The sequence below is a fragment of the Halichoerus grypus genome, chromosome 7 (assembly GCF_964656455.1).
Source record: "Halichoerus grypus chromosome 7, mHalGry1.hap1.1, whole genome shotgun sequence".
NCBI lineage: Eukaryota > Metazoa > Chordata > Mammalia > Carnivora > Phocidae > Halichoerus > Halichoerus grypus.
The window spans coordinates 6,439,565-6,461,532 of NC_135718.1; the positions used below are offsets into that span (position 1 = coordinate 6,439,565).

At 44.4% G+C, this 21,968-nt stretch overlaps 1 protein-coding gene across 3 annotated transcripts in view; it reads right to left on the reverse strand.

The window, feature by feature from the left end:
• Nucleotides 1-38: 38 nt before the first annotated feature.
• Nucleotides 39-21,968, reverse strand: part of FANK1 (fibronectin type III and ankyrin repeat domains 1) — a 99,079-nt gene continuing 77,149 nt past the window's right edge. For 2 of the 3 annotated variants that reach the window (XM_036113637.2, XM_036113634.2), the window contains 9 exons: nucleotides 19,009-19,133; nucleotides 11,975-12,056; nucleotides 10,932-11,006; nucleotides 10,046-10,111; nucleotides 4,288-4,453; nucleotides 1,167-1,310; nucleotides 544-621; nucleotides 376-420; nucleotides 39-280 (listed from right to left, as the gene is read on the reverse strand). In XM_036113637.2, the coding sequence (XP_035969530.1) occupies nucleotides 227-280; nucleotides 376-420; nucleotides 544-621; nucleotides 1,167-1,310; nucleotides 4,288-4,453; nucleotides 10,046-10,111; nucleotides 10,932-11,006; nucleotides 11,975-12,056; nucleotides 19,009-19,133 (835 nt within the window). In that variant the 3' untranslated portion in view covers nucleotides 39-226. Of the gene's footprint in view, nucleotides 281-375; nucleotides 421-543; nucleotides 622-1,119; nucleotides 1,311-4,287; nucleotides 4,454-10,045; nucleotides 10,112-10,931; nucleotides 11,007-11,974; nucleotides 12,057-19,008; nucleotides 19,134-21,968 lie in introns of all 3 variants that reach the window. The other variant, XR_004924051.2, reaches the window with a different exon arrangement.

Genomic DNA, 21,968 nt, shown 5'->3' on the forward strand with positions numbered 1-21,968 from the left:
ACCCAATGACAACCCCACAGGCACACGCGCTTAGGTAAAAAAAAAAGATGTATTTCAAAGTGGGAACAGTTGTACGTCACAAAATTCACTGTGAATCTTCAACTAAATAAATAATCAAATGTATAGCCTCAAAAGACGCGGAGTTTCATCTCTAGCTCAACGGTCGCGTTTTGACATTGTTTCTCTTGGGCTTTCAAAGTCAGTAGCGCCCTGGTCAGCAGACAGACTACTTCTTTGCCATTTGGGTTCTTTTCCTTTCTTCTAATAAGGAGACCACATTCTAGATAAACAAAAACAGGTGAATGTCATCCAAGGTTTGTGGTTATTTTAAAGTACCATAAAATTAGCCTCAAAAATCCGAAAGAATATTCCAACCTGTCTGTCAAAAACTCTGGCCATTTCTAGGACACCTTTGCCAAACTGAAAGTGAAAACAACAAAAATTACATGTATATAATAATATACAACATATATATGTATGTGTGTGTGTGTGTGTTCTTTCTTCTCCTCCAGGGAAAGGCTTTAGATAGATTGAGCTCCTTACCTCATTTTTTACACTTGCATCTGCTCCTTTGTCAAGAAGTAACTGGACTAACTCCTCGTGATTATTTAACACGGCCACCTAAGAAACAAAAGACAGTGGGGTGTGAGCGAGTCTGCCTTCCCCACAGAGGACGAGGCCAGTGGCCAGGGTGGGCCCCATGCAGGTGGGCCCGCGGAAATCGCCCAGAGGCTTTCTCAAGAAGGCAGAGTCAGCCAGGACCACTGTGGCCTCGCAGGACAGACACATGCTCTCACTCTGCAGCGAGGCTGAGGGCAAGGGAAACGGAAGCGGAGTCTGCCTTCCTCTGCACTACAATGACATGAGAAACGCTAGGCCAGGCCAGCCCAAGAAAGCAGCGCGTTCTCTGTTGAACAGATCTGTTTAGGATGCTACAGTGGCCTGGGGGCCTGGGGCTGGTAATCCTTAAAGAAATAGTTGTAAAAAGAACAAAAATATTGTAGTGACACTGTCATGCCTTTATTAACAGGCCGGTGGGGAATATATAGACAGCCAAAACCCAGGGCTCATACACAGCTGAATTCACAAGAATTGCCTAATTATAGAAGCAGCTCTGACCTTAATCCCACACACAAAGCCGGGCTGTGCTCTGCAGGGAGGCGTACCATGAGCGGGGTCTTTCCATCTTTATCTCTCATGTTCACGTCCGCTCCAGCTTCGATCAGCACGGAGGCTGCACTCCGGTTTCCAGAGACTGCAGAGACTCTCATGAGTGGGGTCCATCCTGAGCCTGTGTCCACAGCGTCTACCTTTATGCCAGAGGAAGAGCTGCTCTTAGTCCAGTGTCTTTTTCCTTAAAAATATTCATCAGAAACTTATAAAGGAACATTCACTTGCGCAAATGCCCCTGAGTTGGATAGCCCATAAGGATTGCGACTTGGTAAATAGGGATCCAGGGAACTGTGCTAAAGTAACATTCACATGCAGTGAGATGCTGTGTTAGGACTTTATAGGGTGCTGAGAGAACCCAGGACATCCCACTGGCATCTTCATCTACATTTGGTTCAAAGGGTTGAAAGATGGGGGCGCCTGGGTGGCTCAGTCAGTTAAGCGCCTGCCTTCAGCTCAGGTCATGATCCCAGGGTCCTGGGATCGAGCCCTGCGTCAGGATCCCTGCTCAGCGGGGAGTCTGCTTCTCCTCCCCTCCCCCCCGCCCCTGCCTCTGCTTGTGCACTCTCTCTCTCTCTCAAATAAATAAAATCTTAAAAAAAAAAAAAATGGTTGAAAGATGGGATAGATAAATGAACCACCCTACTCTTAGCTCCATGTGAAGTCCTGACCTTACTTTGTTTTGATTAAAAAAAAAAAAAAGGTGAGGAAAGTTAAAGTTTACTTTGTGTACTTGTAAGTATCTCTGTAAGCAGCTTTAAATCCCTTCTGGAACAAGACAATATATATACACACCCTTATACCTATCAATATGGATTAATTTTAAGCAGGAGAACTACAGGTAGAATCAACACAAAGCAACCAGCTTTACTACATAAATTCCAATCTGAGAAGTTAACCAACCTAATACCTTCTCCAAACTTAATTTGACTTGTAATAAGATGGCCATTTCCCAATAATCCAGTGATTGAAAGCTCTCAAGGTCATGTTTTAAAAGCCACATTCTAGAATATGTGAGCATTGCTTCCTCCAGTTCCAGTGAAGGCCTCACCAATCCATGAAGAATGATACCAAAATAAATATATATGTGTGTGTGTGTGTGTGCACACACACACACACCCCTAAATTCTGTTACAGAAGAATGATTCAAACATGTTAGTGAAACACCAGAATGGACTAACAAACTAGAAACTGCCAAAGTCCCTGGAATGTTTCAGGTTATTTATATGTATGAGATTATCCATTCAACATCATTAGGATTTGCAGTTCTTTCTCATGCGAATAACAAATAACCTCTGAGCAGCAGACTCCATTATGTTTAAATAATAAAATCATCCCCTTGTTTTACATGGTGCTTTATGCGGTCTTCGGTGAACTTTCACCCCCATTTTCTCTTTTGGGTCTGAGGGTTAAATGGGGTAGGTGCTTTTATTGCTGGTCTACAAGTGATTAAGCCACATCTCCAAGAAGTCAAATGCCTCTCCTGAGGTCACGTGGCTCATGAAATGTAGAGACGGTTCCCCATGCAAGTCGGTCACGGTCAGTAGAAAATCATTATATTCAAGAATGGTGGCCACAACGCCCGGCTTGGCTCCCAGATCCCAACTATTGCCACCCAAACATGAGGTGGCCTCTCTGCCGAGAACACGGAAGCACTCCTGTTGATATCCTCTATCTGCCACCAGCCGACCACACGGAAATCTTTAGTGGCAACATCCATGTAGCTGGAGGGCTACAGAAAAAGATAGAATCTACCCACAAATAAACGTGCACATATCTGAAGCCCAGAAAGTCTATGTTTCCAAAATTACAGTATTTAAATGTTCATGGCAGAGACCTGCCCTTCTTTCAGCAAAGGTCAACCTTCATTTTTAACTACAGACTTTTACTGGGACCAAAGCATGAGCAGAGTTCATCATAAACCAAACAAGACGACGGTGGCTCTCACCACCACACAAGGCAAGTGGGGCCCCGCCCTACCACTGAGGCCCACATGTTAATCCTTCCGACCTCTTGTGCATGTTTCTAAAAGAAAAAAAAGAAAAGAAAAGAAAAAAAAATAAGAAATGTAATAAAAGGGAATTATCTTAACCACTGAGGTTTTTCCTTCAAAGGGCCCTTTCTTCAGCCCTCTGCAGGCAGCAGTGGGAACCAGTGAGACCCCACAATTGCTAAAAGCCAGGCTTTCCCTCAATCACACTCCAGAGACAAGCTAGAACAAATCAGCTAACATCTTCCAGGAGACATGACTCTTCTCAATTTGAGTGTATTTTCCAGGTCATCAGTTTAATTTCTCCATACTCTACACCATCTGGCAATCTCAATTAAGATAGCATTTTGTTTACCATTCCTTATTTCCATGCCGTGAAATTTTTATTTAACTTCTTTCGAGTCTTGAACTAAAGTTCTCAAAGTTATCAGCCGTTACTGTAATTGAGCTAATTCTGTTGACTCATCTTCAAACAGCTACAGAAGTCCAGACAACGCCGGTTCTGTTTGCTAAATCACATCTGCACCATCTGATAACACGAGACCAGAAGGGCACCCAAACACCTGCTTCAAGGTGAAGGCACGAGGGGCTGAAATGCTCTGTTTGTGATATGGTCAGTTTGCTCTTGGGAAAGGTTTTCTAATGGCTAATCTTTAAAGCAAACCACAAATAAAAATAGTCTCATTCTAAGAGCAGTAAGAAGCACTATGGCTTTAAGAGTTCTTGACGTCCTGTGTCTCCAGGACTTAAGCTAGCATCCCATCCATGGCAGGTGCTCAGTAAAGCTTTGTGGACAGATTGAATGAAGAGACAATGAGTGAATGAGCAAAGGCATAAACAAAGTAGAAGCATCATCAGGTCCAGCTCTGGAGTCAGCAGTTTCTTTTTTCCTACACGAGACAAACCTCCGTGATGATCTGAAGCCTCACTATCACATCAATTCTATAATGACCTTTTCTCCCCAGGGCTTCAGGAACCTTCTTACTGGTAAGTCAAAGAACTTTCTGCAGCATTTCTAAGTTCAGCTAATCAAAGGCATCCACATAAGGCTCTGCTTCTCCTAAACCCTGTGGAACGGCACTGCAAGGTCTTAATGACACGTGTGGCTGAGAAGGAAGATCCCGTACCTCACAGCCATCTTTTATCATCCACTCAATCACATTGCAGTGGCCTCCATCTGCAGCCCAGTGCAGAGCCGTGCAGCCTCCTAGGTCTCTGGTCTCCCAGGAAGCGCCGTGTCTTCGGAGATATTTCACAACATCTAGGTGTCCCGCGTAGCATGCAAGCATCAGACTGCAACATAGGGAGGAAGCAGCAATAGCTCTAAGTACAGTCGCCAAACTCAGGTCCCTGTTTTACTCTGCCTGGTTTAAACCAAGAAATCCTGATGTGAGTAGAAAAGCCATGAAAATTATTCATATGAAATGTCGTGTCCATCAGCTCATAGACGGATAAACAAAATGTGGCATATCCGTAGGACGGAATATTCTTTGGCCATAAAAAGGAAAAAGAAATACTGATATTATGCCACTACATGAATGAACCTTAAGACATTATGCTAACTAAAAGAAGCTGGACACAAAAGCCTACATATTGTAGGATTCTGTTTACGCGAAATGCCCAGGGGAGGCAAATCGACAGGGACAGAACTGGCAGGTTAGTGGGTTCCAGGGGCTGGGAGAGAAGAAACGGCAAGTGCCTGCCGGTGAGCACAGGGCTTCTTCCTGGGCAGATTAAGAATGTTCTGGAATTCGACCATAGAAGCAGTTATATAGCATTGTTAATTTATTCTTTAAGTGCCAAGTTTTAAAGGAGTGTGTGAATTTATCTCAGTTAAAAAAGGGGATCACTGTAAATTGAGTAAAATATTGGATTTAAAAACATCCACGAGCCTGTGAAGATATTCTCAAAAGATAAGAGGGGAGAAAAATACTCATTTGACATTACGATAGATGGCTATTAAGTCAATTCCATACTCTAAATATTAGTATGTAAAGAAACTAATTAAACATTTACTCTGCCTTTATAGAATAAAAGGTAGTCCATCCTCAATTGATGAGGGAAAGCCCTTTTCACCCAAGCCTGCCAGCTCATCAATATGGAAGAAATTATGGAATTAGAAAATCACACTTTTGTAGTTCCCAATTAAATAATTGATCTGGGCAAGGACCATCAGTGGATACTAAAATTATTGGGTAAAAGGTTAACGGAGAACAGAATATTCACACCATGATTACCCCCATAGGTTATTTGCTAATTTCAGTGGGAAACTATATCTTTACGAAGGAGAGTTTTAGCAGCCACACTCTAACCAAATGATCAAACCTAGAATCACCAACTGTGGGACAGCATGCGTTCCTGATGGATCCAGCCTGGAGCCACAACACCAGCTCATAAGTGTTCTTGCTAAAAATGTTAACCAGCTTCAAATCAAGCCTTTAAACCTAATTGTAACTTTATTGGCAATAAAGGGACGAATGAACAAGTTAAGCACCGCCTCCACAACTAGGAGACAATTAGGCAACTCAAGAACATAGGGCATTCTATAGGATAATTGGTCTGGTCTCCTCAAAAAGTCAATGCTGGGAGGAAAAAATATTTAAACCAAAATAATGGATGGAGGACCAGGCTAGAATAAAGGAGACTAAACAGAACCACCAGAGGCAACGTGTGAGCCTTAGTTGGATCATGGTCTTGTCCCCATCCCCCCAAATAGAGCCATGTAGACCTTCTGGAGGACAAGTGGGGAGACTTGCACAACTAGGGCATCAATGATGTCAGGAAATTAGTGTGAAGTGTCTTAGGTGTGACGATGATAGGGCGGTTATGCGGGTCAACGTCCCTGCTTTTAGAAGATAACATACTGAAATATTGAATGAAATATTGAGGAATATGATGCCTATTAACCTTGAAATGGGTAAGTAGGGAGAAAAAAGCTAATAAAAATGTAGAAAGAGAAGCAAATAGGGCAAAATGTCAACAGCTGCCAAACCTAAGTGGTGAGAATACAAAATATACCGTACTATTCTTTCAACTTTTCTAAATGTTTGAACTTTTCAAAATAAAGAGTTGAGTGGGGTGGGTGATGGGGGCAGCGAAGGAAGTCTTTCCAGTAGGGAAATTCTACAAAGCTCTCTGAGTGATAAATAGAATGTCCAGCTCTGAGGCCCAAACCTGAGCTGAGCTGGAGTGGAACCCGATGTCCACATCTCTGTATCCTTACGTAGGCCTTCATTTCTTGGAAACTCCTGGTAGAGACAAACATGGCCCTTCACCTGCCCAGGGTTTGAGGTGCTTGCTTCTGATGCATATTGCCAGATGCTTAATGCAAATGTTTAAGGCTCCCTTTAGATGCACTGCTTTCTAGAGAGGTTATGTCAATTTACAATTTTTTCGATTGCACCTAAAAGTGTCCATTTTACTCACCTAAACCAACACTACTATCATCTTTTAATTAACAATAGGACAGTAAGGTTTTAATTTTTTACTACTAGCACTTTTGCATATTAAATTTTTAATTTATTCTGCTATGAATTGTCTTTGTGTAAACTGTTCTTTTCTACTGTGTATCTTGGGGGGATAGGTATGTGTATCTTCTCTATATTAAATATGCCAGTCATTTGTCTATAATATATTTGCAAATCTCTCCCCAGACTACCCTTAACTTTGTAATTAATTTTTAAAAATGTGTTATGTACTTTTAATCTTCTCCTTAGTGATTTATTTCAATGATTTTGCCTTTCTCATTATAAGATCAGATAGACATATGCTGTGGTTTCTATGGTTCTTTTACATTTAATTCTTAAATCATCTGGAGTTTATTTTGATGCATGCTATAGAAGACCAGAATTTAACTTTTTTTTCTTCATATAACCTTTCCTAACATCTTCCTCATTAGTTTGTGTTGCTCCCAACATCACGTACTAAGTTCTGACGTACATGAAGAACTATTTCTAGTTCATTCTATACATCTTTTTTTCAATTATTTGTACCGATCTCATACTACATTGATTACTATAAGTTTATAAGGCATTTTAATAACCGTCAAAAGTCTTTCCACATCTCTCTTCAACAAAGTTAATAGCTGGTGTCATCCATTTGTTCTTCCAGGTAAATTACAAAACCATTTTGACAGGCTCCCAAGAATAATTCCATTTGAGGCTATGCTGGATCTATATATTCATTTAGGAAAAACTGAAAATTTTACAGCCTTCGATCTTGCCATTCTGGCATATGGTATAGGTCCCTTTTAAATCTTTAAATCTTTTAACCTAATTTTTATAGGTTTTTTTATACAAAATTTCTCATTTCTGTTAGATATTATTTATTCTATTTCCCTCATTATATTTATTAACTGATTATTGCTGTTATTTAAGGAAAAAAAATTTTTTTTTTGTTAAATAGTAGCTAGCCACTTTACTAAACCTCCTTATTAAGTCCAAGTATTTGAAAGCTGATTCACTTGGGCACTGTGAGAAAGGAGCCATGCCTCTTACTCCCATTTCATCTCTCACCAGGTTGACCAGCACTCCAAAATACCAATCATGAAATAACAAAATATAATGTGGAGTTACCATATGCCAGGCACTGTTTTACTCACTTTTCTTGTATTAACTCGTTAAACATTCACAATTCTACAAGTACTTCTATTATCCCTATCTTGTAGATGGGGAAATTGAGGCCCACAGAGGTTAAGTGACCTGCCCAAGGTCATACACCCTGACCACAGGGGAATCTGGATTTGACATCGAACTATCTGGTTCTCAATCACTCCTATGGACTTCACTACTAACTTTTAAAAGGAATCTGTCAATACTAGGAATGATACTGGCTGATCATCTGAAATGATAAACAAGCTTTTAGGATGCAATCAAAGGATTCACTCCATCAGCAGAGGTTAGTCCTCCTATGCACCAGACGCTGTTACCAGGACTGAAAGCATCCTGTACTTTAAAAGAGTAAGATATTTTAACTAATAAAAGGTGCTGAGTTCACCCAATTTTTGTTTTGCATCTACACATACAGAGGTTTTCACCTTTGGTCTACTAATGGGAAGCATTAAGAAATTTCCTAGTCTAGACATCCTTACCGTCCTGCATGATCCTCCAAGTTAGGATGGAAGAGACATAAATACCTGTACGCATATAAACATATGAAGAGATTTCTTTCTCTCTCAGACTTCAGCAGTAAGGTTATCCTCTGGGATATTCCAACTATCCCTCTGTTAAATAAGTTATCTACAATCCTAACCTACAATCCTCACAAGCTCATGGGCACAACAGTTAAGCCACAGAGTCTATTTCATAGATAATCCCTTAATAAGTTTTCTAACTTCTTGCATGGATATTGGTTGTTTTAGATTTTGTGTCTTTTTGTGAAGATTTACATGTCCCCAGAAAACGTACCATCGAAAAGATAATTTCAGTGAAATTATCACATCTATTAGCATAGACACAGCACACCATTTTCTTTTTACATTTAGATTTCCTCTATCACCACTGTTATGTACCCTTCCAAAAGTCTATTTTTTTCTTCTTAAATTTCCAAAAGATTTTCTCTACAGCCACGGCCATGTAGCATTTCTAAATTCTGATTTTTTCTTCTTAGATTTATAAGCAATTGGTCCATTTTATTGTATAAGCTTTTTTTTTAAGCAGCTCTTACATCTTTTGTTCTTATATGTTTCAACAATCTTCCTATTTTCTAATCAATTTCTTTTAATTCTTTCCTCTTTCCTACCCAAGGTTATTTTCTTTGTCCTTTTTAAGTTGGTATTATTCTTTTTCAAACTTCTTGAGTTGATGGCTTAACTCCAAATTAACCTAAGAGTTACATGGAAAACTCCCTTTTAAATTGTTAAATGATTTTTTTAAGATTTTTATTTATTTGAGAGCGAGAGCACAAGTGGGGAGCCCCAACACGCTCGTGGCTTCATCCCAGGACCCTGGGATCATGACCTGAGCCGAAGGCAGACACTGAACCGACTGAGCCACCCAGACGCCTCAAACTTTTAAATGATTTTTTGTAATGTTATTTAAAATCTATTACTGTGTGTGTTCAGAGGGTGTAGCAGGTAGGCTTTCTGAGCTCAGAAATGTACACTTTCCTTGTGGCCCACCAAAAGTGACCTGTGTTTTTGTAGCTACTGTTTAGATACTAGTTTGCAGGGTGCACACCTTTGAGCTGTATGTACCATGTGATTCTAAGCTCCTGGAGCAAAACCCCTGCATTTTCTGTGTTGTTCTACCCAAGCACCAAGCACAGAGCCTGGCATGCGGTAGCCATTCAACAAATCCTGGTTGATTAGAACGAATCAGTTAATTAAACCTAATACTAGAATACTGATTATTTTTAAGTCTTTGTAGAGCATTCCTTCATCTGTCTGAATATAGGTTTCCAACTATCATGCTCTTTTTGTCAATTTCTCCTGTGCTGCACTCCATGCTTTCACTGCAGGGAAGATCTTGGGGTTGTAGCTTTGATTGTGACTGTTGTGTGCTTCTTTGGGAACACCTAAGAGTCTTAGTTAAGAGAGTTAGGCCAAGTGTAAGAAGAGCCCTGGCGGGGGCCCCAAGTCTCACAGACACAGCCCAATGCCCAGCACGGCGCTGGTGATGGCTCCCAGTCACAGAGCACCTAGCATGTGCCGGGCACTGAGCTAGGGCAAGTGGATGCTGTAGAAAGTATAGCCCACTCCATTCCTGTGGAATGAAGGAATAAGTGAACAAATGAATAAGCCAGGCTTTGTTCATCGACATCTTTCCTTTGGGATACAGTCCTGTCAAAAGAAGCTGCTGCAAATATTTGGATTAAATCAAAAACCATCTGGGCCCAAGTCTGGTAACCAAAGTCTGGGAACATTTTGGAGCATGTCCCACCACCCACCTGTCCTTGCCACTTCCGTTCTTCAGATTCACATCCGTGCCATTAGAGATGAGGATTTTCACAAGCCTGAAGGAAACAAATTGGAAGGTAACTTGGATACACAGCTTTGAGGGGTAGGAACCCACAATAATGCGGGAATGATGCACAGCACCATATTGAAGACACATCTCCACACTTTCTTTTCTGCCTTCAGAGGGCAGCTGGCTTCAAAGACAGGACATTATTAAACCAGAAAACTACCTCTTCAACATCAAAAAAAGGGGGGGGGGCCTTCTCCCTCATATGAATTATTCATTGAAAACAAAATATACCACACAAAACACATTGTTCTGTTGAGCTAATTCACTGTCACCTTAATGACCATTTTAATATATTTCCAAATGGCAGCATTTAATAAGATATACATCTTTTTTTTTCAAAATGGCACTTTAGTATTAAATATGATTGTAAAATAAGCCATTAGTGTGTATGCTTCTTTGTGGCATAGAGATAATCATATCCGTGAAAATTATATCTTAGCAACCTCTCAGGGAAGTTTGTTTTCCAGAATTAATATCCTTCCCCCCTTTTTAAATATAAAATATTTATATTTTAAATATATTTTATTTATGGGACATATAAAATATATTGCAAAATATAATTAAGTGGCTACCTCTCTTCCTCACCATAGGATTATATATTTTTACATTCTCTGCCGCATGGTATAGAACTTCAGGATTCAAACAGCCGAGTTTTTGTGCAGCCCGTACGTGGTACAGTTTCGGAAAGCGAGAAGAAGGGGCCCTCCTGCACACACACCTTTTCCCCTCCCATCCGTGCTCTGACCGGAGCCTCTGGGCGAAGTGGAAGGTTCAGCCACTTAGAGATAAGAAAGGAGGAGGCCTACCTGGTGTAGCCTTTCTGGGCCGCGACCATCAGAGCAGTAAAGCCAAACTTATTGGGAACATCAACCTTAACATTTCTTGGGGAAAAACACAGAGAAAAGAGATTAACATGCTCGGCATGGCTCCCAGTAGATTCACAGCTGAGGTCTCTTGCAGGACACAGGTGGCTAAAATGATTCATTTTCCCGAAAATTCCAATTTCTTCTGGGCCATTAAGTTTCTCTTGTCTTAAACGGCCCTGCCTAATATTTTTCAAGGATCCAAATTCACAAGGAGAGAAACTGCTGTAGTTTCGCTTAAAACAGGCCCTCCCTTCAACTCAAAACCATGATGTGAGCAGATAAAACACTGGGACGAGCCCCGCCCCCTTCTATAGCAGAGGACACAGGAGTGTAGACACTCCGCTCCGCTGTGAGCCTGGACTGGGGGAGGCCTGCATTTCTCCCCTGATGCAACTGGAGGAAGAAAGCAGAGCTCTTAAATACCAGCTTAGAAGCGCTGGCTTTTTGTAGGATCCTTCTCTCCTCCAACTTATGAGCCCTATTCGCAAAAGGACTGGTCTTCTAAGCTACTCAAAACTACCGAGTCAAGAAGAATCTAAGTAACATCGTTTACTTTGCATTAGGAGGCAGCTTCAAATATCCCACGGCAGCAAATGTATTTGCTACTGTTCTTCTAGTGTTTTACCAACCTTTTGAATCAGAAAACGCTGATTTAATGATTCCTTAGATAGCTGCGGGCACCTGGGGGTGAAATTTGCCTAAACGCTATGGCATATAAACAAGAGTCAGAAATTATTTCTGGGAATAGGATACCCAGATTTCTACTTTTCATTTTCAATTTTCATTAGATAATTACAAAATCTAGCATTTGCACAGGGCTAAAGGTCATCTTTGCTGACTGTGCTGGACTCACACCAGTCACTGGAGATCTATTTTGGAGCAATTTCAAAGGCATGGAAAATTGGGGGGAAATAAAATAAGTGCAATTCCATGCACTTGCTGGGCGTTAAAAATTTTTAAACTTTAAGGCAGGGCTCTCTCACCCTCCTTGAAGTATTCGAACCAGCAAATCTTCATCATTCACATTGACAGCTCGGTGAAAGTGCTCACTACTTATGGGTTCTCCTGAAGAAAGAAGATGGAAAACGGTCATCCGAAGTCGAATGAAAGAAGATTCATTCTGGCTACGCACCTCCCACAGCCTTGAGTAGGTGTTCATGCTCCCCTCCAAGAAGGCACTTGGCCATTCAGAGAAGTATAGCTTACATTTCCTATTCCACTTCTCTCACTGAGAAAGACCTTGTTTCCATATCTTAAGAACATTCAGATTGTCCTCAGGACTTGGGATATTCTCAAGTTATAAAAGTACTGCTTTGCGAATAGTATTTTGATAGGTGAAAATAATCCTTCCAGATTTCCTAAGACTTACTAAATGTCTCTTACAAGCAAGGAAAGGCCCCACCATCGTCGCAACACGCTGGTTTTGTTTGCCAGTCACTAAACTACTTGAACAAATGACAAAAATAAATTGTTGTAACATTTGACATACAAAATTTCAGTGCTTCCCAGGAAGATAACATTCATGTTGGCCTTGTCTCCCGGAGCTTCGGGGGGTGGGGGGCAGGAGGAGCTCATTCACAGAGGGGGAACGCCGTGAGAAAGCCTGATTATGGGGGAGAGCCTGCCAGGCAGAGAAGAGCAAGGAGGAGCTGCAAGGTACTCCAGGAACAAGGGGACATGGGGCAGAAGGGAGGGCGTCCCTTTGTGCGGGGGGGGGGGGACCTTAGCTCCTCAAGGAGGAGAACAGGAAGGGCAGAAAGGAGCAGAGTGTGACAATAAAGTGCCAAGTGAAAGAAGCCCGTCTTTCAGGGCTTGCTTCACATTCTGTGAGTTTCTAATCGTTTGAATGATTCAGCGTAAATGGAACACACGTGAAGCACTTAGCAGAGCACCTGGCATGTCCTAAATGCCCGGGTCTGCTGTGAGGCGGTGGGAAGGGCAGTGGTTGCTGTCCTTATCCCCACCGTTCCCAGGCCCAGCCCCTCACAAGCTGAGCGTACCTACCTGAGTGGGTCTCTTCCATTCACTCAACAAATGTTTACTGAGTAACTCACATGCCCAGTCTCGACGCTGAGGGTCCCAGGGAGAACAAATCAAGCATGTTCCTCACCTTTGCCATTTACACCATAGCACCTGCTTCCAACCTATCATCATCTTAAACCCTGAAAGAAAACACCCATCTCCTACCCTGTCCTCCCACTTTGCCCCCGAGACTGCGTCCTGGGGCTCACCTACCCCTCACCGCCCTCTTCCAGGCTGGCCTCCAGAGATCCCCTGGCCAGCGCCCCCAGGTGGGGAGTGAAATTCCCTGTTCCTGCACCTATGGTAGAAAAACTCTCTGGGACGAGACCTTGGAGCTGACTGGAACTGGGGATTATAAACTCAGTACCCATCTGGGTCAGGTAGATACGCTAGGAAAAACTCCTGGGCCCTGGAGCCACTTTTCTACTTGTTTCCTTGGAGGATTTTAGCTGGGCAAATTATAAACCAGGAAACCGGGGGACAGAAGAATGTAGTGATCACTAGCAGAATGACCTCTAGCTGATACCCTTCTTCTTCTGGTAAAAAAATAAATTTAAGCCAAGTGAAAACTGTTTTTGAAATAACAATTTTGTCTGCTAGTGCTTGCCAATCTCCTAAAGATTTTTTAGCCACACTGTACTTCCTTTTCATCATTCCACACATATTTTTAGACCAAAAGCTTCAAATAAAAGTATCACGATAAACTGTCAGAGGGCAAGGCCCACCGCTTTCCCTGGCCTTCCGAGGACAGATCATGCCTAGCCTGGTGGTTCCACTGGGGGGCTATGGAAGGGAGCAGGGTTTTGTATACCCCCTGCCCCAACACCACCACCACCACTAAGAGGACATTTGGTAAAGCCTGGAGACTTTTTTGGTTGTCACACCTTAAGGGTTCATGCTACTGGAGTCTAGTGGGTAGAGGCCAGGGATGTTGATAAACATCCTACAGTATACACGATGAGAATTATCCAGCCCTCAAATGTCAAAAGTGCCAAGACTGGGAAACCCTGGGCTAGAATAGTATGGACTTAAAATGATCTATTGGGTGACGCATCCCTACTTTAGTGGACAAACTAAACCCATGGAAAGTTTCCCTCCCTTCTCACTTCCCAGAAGGGAGGGAAGAGTGGGATAGTGGTGGTATATCCCACCAAACAGCCCCCTCTTGTGACTCTCAAACTTCAATTGCCACTAAAAATACAACAACTAATTTGCATAGAATCATCTAGAAGGACATAGGAAGCTCATCCTATTTCTACTCAATTTTAAAATATGGCATCCTAACTCAAGTCTTATTAACTAAGCTCTATCTAGGACTCGACCCAATGCTTTTTCGGTTCTTCAGACCACAAAACTGAGAGCCGGGAAGGCTGAGTGAGCAGAGCTCACACCGAGTCTTTCGTGACGCCACGCTCCTTCCTGGGGTGTTTTAATACATGCCGAGGTGGCTGACCAATCCGTTCTGTGCTTCCAACCTTATTACACTTGGAAAATAAGCAAACTGCTTAAATAAACAAATATGATCCCCCTGCACAAAGTGTTAAATGAAAGGGGACACTAAAGCCTAAAAGCTTCAGAAAAGTGCTAATTTCTTAAGACTTTAAAGAACGTTCTAAAGGCACATGCAGTATCCCCGCGTATCTCTGCGCCGACCCACCTCCAACGCACATCATCTGTCCTACCTAACCAGTCCAGCCCTCCCAGTGGGGGGCGCTTCCTGCCGCATCCTACCCAGGAAGCTCTGCAGCTTGCAAATATTGGAAAGTGAAATAAGTTCATTTTGTGCTTAGAGGCTTAAGGACTATGCGCAGCAAAGACCGGGGTATTTTGATAGTAGGACATAATTTAAATGAATGCATTGCCCTATTCCAGCTTCTGCAAAGGTAATCAATGCCCTCATAACTTAATCTGAAAACAAAAGGACATCTCACGGAAGGGAAGGAACACAGCACAATGGTTAATCTATTCCTTGTTTGCAGAGTTTCTGCAAAAGGAAGCAATAAGTATCATTCGGGGCATAAACGCTCTTTCTCAGCATTAACTCATTAACCCCTCTCAGACCACTGCCAGGAAGGCAATGAGGTACTGAGGATTAGCACCAGACCAGACATGGATCAACCAAGGCACACAAAGGTCTCCGTTTATGTGAATCAGACAGAGGAACAATGAAAAGGCTCCTCTTCGCAGAGCAGAGCAGAGAAGTCCTTTCTCCCTCCCACTATAGGCAGGAGTCACAGAGAGAGGAAATTCCAGGGTGAGCCAAACGTTCCACTCCTCCTACCCATGAATCCTCGAAGACTGGTGGGCCTGGCCCAGGGGACTGCCATCAAGTGCAATTGAATACAAAAAAGGCAGGCTTTGCCTCTGTGGGTTTGTTTGGCTAATGTTTACCCTGAGTGTTGCAACAACAAATACTGAATCGGTGCTGCCCGTGGGGAGGATGTCCAGGAGTGCCTGCCCTTGCATCCCCACTGGATGGAACTCATCAGGTAGGGCCAGGGGAGGGGACACCCAGGAGGGGAAAGCCATCCCCATGGTCTGTAAGAGGGTCATTTAGTGGCAGATGTGCCCACAGATATTATAATGTGGCAGTTAACACCTTTCTGGGTGGAATTCAGGTCTCTGTTAGAAGCAGTGAATAAATGATGAGCTCATTGGAGGAGAGATTTGCCAATTAACAAGCAGCAGCTGCTTGTCTCTTTTTAAGGGCCCAACTGATTAAAATTGTATGCCTCATTTAAGCAAGAGACTCATGTACTTTACCTGGAATTAAAAAAAAAAAAAAAAAGGCTGAGCATCCTTTATTCAAACAAAGTACATGCTTTCGTGATTCATTAAAAACACTTTCAAACTGAATGCAAATGATCAACCCACAGAAGCATTTTTTACTTGTTTTGGAAAATATGCCCATTTTTAATTCTTTGTTTAGCATGATCTACCTCCTTGAGGGAGTCTGCTTTGGATATTATAAATCTAATAATAGCATAAGGGAGCAGCAACCATCAGGAAGAGGGACCCTTGCCACCCGGGAGAGCCCCCTGAGGCTGAGAGTCTGTCTCTTCCGCAGCACAGCACTGTGACCAGACCACGAAACTCGCAGGAAGCCCGGTTCGCGGGTCATCACCAGGAACCACGTCTCCATCACACCCTGGTCCCTGCAGGAGGTCTGGCCTAGTGACCCACGGAAGCCACGGACTGCAGTCACAAATGCCCTGGGCCCCCGGACCAGGTCTCCGTGGCTCCCTCTCGGAAGCCAGCTCAGCAGGAAGGCAGCACAATCCTTGTCAGCTGCTAGAAAGCTACCATGGTGTGCAAGACTGTTAAATCTCAGATCTACCTCTGAAACAAATAATGCAATATATGTTAAGAAAGAAAAAAAGAAGAAGAAGAATGTAGCAGGAGGGGAAGAATGAAGGGGGGGAAATCGGAGGGGGAGAAGAACCATGAGAGACGATGGACTCTGAAAAACAAACTGAGGGTTCTAGAGGGGAGGGGGGTGGGAGGATGGGTTAGCCTGGTGATGGGTATTGAGGAGGGCACGTTCTGCATGGAGCACCGGGTGTTATGCACAAACAATGAATCATGGAACACTACATCTAAAACTAATGATGTAATGTATGGGGATTAACATAACAATAAAAAAATTAAAAAAGAAAGCTACCACGGTTTCTGCCTTCCCGAAGAGCTCCAAACGGTAGGCAACCCCCCCGCCCCCCCGCCCAACACGTCAGCTCTGGCCGGAAGGTCCCGCAGCCCCTGTCCGGGCGTGAATACGGCAGCAGGAAAGATGCCAGGGGCAAGCTGAGGCTCACCGTGGCTGCTTCTGCATCCTGTTCGCCCTCACCGTGCAGGTGCAGGGGGACCCTCCCCAGCCCCTGGGACACACGTCCATCTCCCCACAGACGGGAGTGCGAGCTGAGAAAATCAGTGTTTCCCTCCTCATCCTAATTCTGCCTCTGGGCCTTTCCATTCACCGTCTGTCCATCCATTTACCTTTATCTTCTACACCAGACATGACCGATTCATCACATCCTCCACTTCGGAAGCACGCAAGTCGGTGCGAGACGAAGATGAAAAAATACACGTAATAAGATGCACTGGCTGTTATCGGAGGTGATACCCAGCCGGGTACTGGGGCAAACACAAGGAACCGCCCCTGAGCGGAGCTCTGCCTGGCGAGTGGCTCAGCAGACAGAGGAGCCGAGGGGGCGCCAGGAAGGAGGGCTCCGAGGAGGGGGTGCTCCAGAGAGAAGGGGCAAAGGCAGAGGAGTGCGGGCGTGGCCTGTGGCTGGCTGGGGACAGCAGGACAGGAGGGAGCACACTGGCCCAGTGTCCCCTAGAGAGTCTCTATTCAAACAATAGGTTCCCCTTTGCCAACTTTTCTCCTGCCCCTGCTCCTCCCTTCTCTGTGCCTGCCCTCAACACAGAGGAAACCAACCCACACTCAGCGGCTCTGCCTTTTCTTTCCCCTAAAAGCTCCAGAGCTCCGGAGCTCCTATAGGAAGGAAATGCTTTCATGGTCACCACATGAAGGACAAGCCCTCTTTCCTGACCTGCGTCTCTGTAACTGACCGTTGCACTTGGAAACTCTCCTCTGAAATTATGTGTCTTCGCAGCGAGCGGAGCACCTTGGGGAAGGTACACCCCTCTCAGCTGTCACCGAATTCTCAGTTTGCCAAACTAAGACCCGACTCCCTAGTGCCTTGTTTGCAAACGAAGAGATGATAGGCTAACTCAAAACCTCAATCATCTTTAATCCACATAAAAATCTCTCCAAATAAGAAAAACCTTGAGAGACTCTTAACTCTAGGAAACAAACTGAGGGTTGCTGGACGGGAGGTAGGTGGGGGGGATGGAGTAACTAGGTGATGGGCATTAAGGAGGGCACGTGATATGATGAGCACTGGGTGTCCTACGCAACTGATCAGTTACTGAACACTGCATCTGAAACTAATGATGTACTATAAGTTGGATAATTGAATTTAAATCTAAAAAGAACTCTCCAAATAAATGCATAAAGGACACAAGTGAAAGCCACAGAAGGAAAACTATGTTTTACTTATATATGTATATGTGTGTGTACACCCACATACGCCATATGCAATATTGATTAAAACTTTAAAATCACTTTTACTCACAAGAGGAAGATTTTTGTTGTGCAACTGAAAACAAGACGTGTGTTTTCAGCAAGCGGGCCATGAAGAACATTTCTGACCATTTTAATCTTTACCACATCCTAGATACGCACACATCTTTGAAACGTTTTAAAATACCAATCACAGAAAATATCTGCACCCTCAGATGGGACCTGGGAGAAGGACACGCAGGTCAGAGGCCGCCGGCCCCTCGCCCCGCCTGTGTGTTTGTGTGTCACTCACACTGTTCGTTCTTCCTTACTCACAGCCTCCCTGGGAATCCGATTTGTGTGTCAAGACATAAAACTGAGGTTGTTCAAAAGGGACAAAATGCTCTGCAGACCTTGTCACCTGAGGCACACCCCAACAGGCAGACGGTTTCTCAGCCCACACGCCCCGGCCCACTTCCCAAGAAAGGCGACTCCACCCTTCTGTACTTTTAGTCCTGAATGTGCACTCCCAGGGCGGTGCTGGCCCCAGAACAGCTCTGCCCGTTTGTTAAAGCACAGACTTCCCTCCTGCTGTGGCCTGGCCTGGCCAGGGAACAGTATCAGCACAGTCTTTAAAAATGGAAGAGCCTGAGTGGTTCACTCGGTTAAGCGTCTGCCTTCAGCTCAGGTTGTGATCTCAGGGTCCCAGGATCAAGCCCCAGGTCAGGCTCTGTGCTCAGCAGGGAGCCTGTTTCTCCCTCCCCTCCCCACTCATGCACTCTCTCTCTCTAAAATAAATAAAATCTTTTTTAAAAAATGAAAGTTTCTGCTTCCAGTAAGGCCGAGCAAAAGGCAAGATATTTTTACCTCTATATGGCTCGTTGTCTTCATTTATCTTTAGATAAAGGAGGACAGTGGTTGTATACTCACTGGTGGTAGATACGGAGACCACTGGGCTGTACTCGTATTCTCCAGAGGGGCTGGTGACCTTCAGTCGGAATCTGTACAGTGTTCGTGGTTCCAGACCTTCTACAACGTGCTTTGTTGAGTATCCCCTATGTGGGAGGAGACACGCATGATGAGGACCCCAGGGGATCAAATCAGCACGCCCTGAAAGTCACTAAAAGCAGGTGGAAGCAAGGTGTGAATTCTGTCTACTTCCAGTATGACCCCATCTTGGCTCTTATCAGTCTCCCACACTAGACGGGGAGTGCCCTGAGTGCAAAGGACAAGTCACGCATCCGTCCCTTCCCACCCTGCCCCAATCGCAGAATCATGAGCAAACACAGGATTTTTTTTTTTTTTTGCTTTAAGCAAAACTACTAAGTTTGGGGGTGGTTTGTTATGCAGCAAGAGATAACTGATACATCACGTCCCCAACAAAGAAACTACAACAAAGACAATGAAGAAATGATACCAGTGGCATTAAGAAAAACATCTGAATTAAGAAACCAAGAAAACAGAAGGGTTAAGAGTTGATACAAATATATTTACCATAAAAGTGAAAGTTCTAAAACCAAGATAAATACTCATAAAAACTGCATGGCTTTAAAAGTCATTATCATCATCTAAAATACATCCACCTGCGCAAAGTGGTCTCAAGAATAGGTGGATTTTGGGGCACCTGGGTGGCTCACTGGGTGAAGCGTCTGCCTTTGGCTCAGGTCATGATCCCAGGGTCCTGCAATCAAGCCTGGCATTGGGCTCCCTGCTCAGCAGGGAGTCTGCTTCTCCCTCTCCTTCTGGAGCTACTCCTGCTTGTGTGTGCACGCTCTCTCTCTTTCTCACTCTCTCTCATAAATAAATAAAACCTTTTAAAAAAAAAAAAAAGAGTAGCTGGATTCCCTCACTAGGTGAGCATACATCCATATCTATAGATATGGGAATCCTAGAAAGGGAGCCCAGAATTTGTGGCATCTGAAAAGATCTTTAGGAGCGAAAATTGAATACAATATCCAAGCTTCGATGGAATTCAATGTCAGGTGTCAAATACTTAACATAGTTTCCAACCAAAATAAAATCAAAAGTGCCCCCAGTAAAATCCAACGTTGCTAAATATCCTAAGTTCACGCTGAAGCAAGCAGCACCTTCATCACCCCTGGAAAGAGGAATTACACAACTGTTTAGAAAACGGAAGTCACTGGGCACATTTAGGGAAGCCTAGAGACTCTCCCTTCAATCGAGAGGACCCCGAGGAGAGTACCAGACACACACAGGGGCCCCGGGACACAGCTGTCCGCCGCGGTACTCCGCAATGATCACAGCCCAGCTGTGGGGAGACAAATGGAAGCCGTTCGGGAAGCTCGTGGAGAAGCGCAACTTCCCACGGCCCATGCGTGGTACCTAAACGAGTAAAACAGTCTTGGGACTTTTCCACAATAGAGGAGAACACATGAAAGTCTAGGGCTTGCCTGTATTTTTGTCGTCAGTCGATAAGCAAGTATTTGACGCAGCAGCTGAGCAAACATGGGACATAAGAAACCCAATACGGGAACGCCGAAGGACTCGGTTGCCAGACTTGCCCTCTCTCTCTATGCTCCCCCCCCAGTTCCAATCCAGTCCAGCAAGAGCTGGGGACCCTCCCCTAGGCCGATCTTCCCCAGCTGCTGCTCCTTGACATCTCCACTCGGCCTCCAGCTGATGCCCCAACTGAGCTTCTGCTCCTCTCCGCACCCCCCATCTTCGCATCTTTGTTATTGGAGATGCTCAGGCCCAATCTGCTGGTGCCGCCTGTGGAAGACTAGATTATTGGTCCCAAATATTTGGTGCCCTCCCCCAAGGGTCCTGTTACCCCTGCCCTGTCGAACTCAGACATGGCCGTAGGACTTGCTTTGAGCAAGGAACCAGAAGCAGGAGTGAAATGGGTCATTCTGGATGGAAGCTTCTAGAAACAGTGTGCCCTGGCCCTCTGCCCATGGCCACAGTGACTGGCAACCTCCAGGCGGAGGCTGCTCCGTCAGCCTGGGCGGATGTGGATGACAGACACCGTGGAATGAAGCCCTGGCCAACACATGGGGTATGTCGCGTGGGAAATAAACTGTTGTCCTAAAGCATGGAGATTCTGAAGTTGAGGTTTAATGCAGCGAAACCCGCCTGTCCAGGAGGGGCAGATCTAGATCTACCCCCTTGACACTCCTCTTTCTCTCCCATCTCCTATCTGAGCCACCAGCAAAGTCTTCAAGTCTGTCTTTCAAACCATCCTAAATTCAACTAGGGCTCGCCCTGTTCCATCACCTCCCACCTCACTTACTGCAGAAGTACTCGCTGCCTTGTGCTTCCATGGAGCCTGTTCTCACCTCAGCAGCCAGAACGACCGTCAGAGAGCAAGGTGTCAGCCAGGCCCTGCCCCTCCTCAGCCTAGCAGTCTCCGCTGGCTTTCCCGCCACAGTTCTGACCCCCCCACCCCCGCCCCAGACTCCAGCGACAGCCTCCCATTGCCTCGCTGACCTCATCCCGTGCTGCTCTTCTGCTCGTTCACTCGACTCCTCAGTGTTCGTGGAACATACTGGGCCCAGTCCCATCTCAAGGGGGCTTCACTTGCTATTTCTTCTACCTGGAATGTTCTTCTTTCAGATACTCTCCAGGCTCCAGATCTGCCTCAGTTGCTTCTTTATCCAGATGCAACCTTCTCAGGGAAGTCTTCTTTACCTCTGCTCCAAACCCCCAACTTTTCCTATGCTTTTTCTCCTTGGTACTTCTCACCATCTGTATTTACCTACTCTGTATTTTCACTTACATCTCTTATTTATTGTTTTTCTCATCATGAGGGAGGAATTTTTGTCCGTTTGTTCAGGGCGCATCCCCTGCATCCAGAGCAGTGTCTGGTGCGTAGTAGGTACCCTTTAATACATGCTGATTGAACGAAATGCAAGATAATCGTGCATGAATGA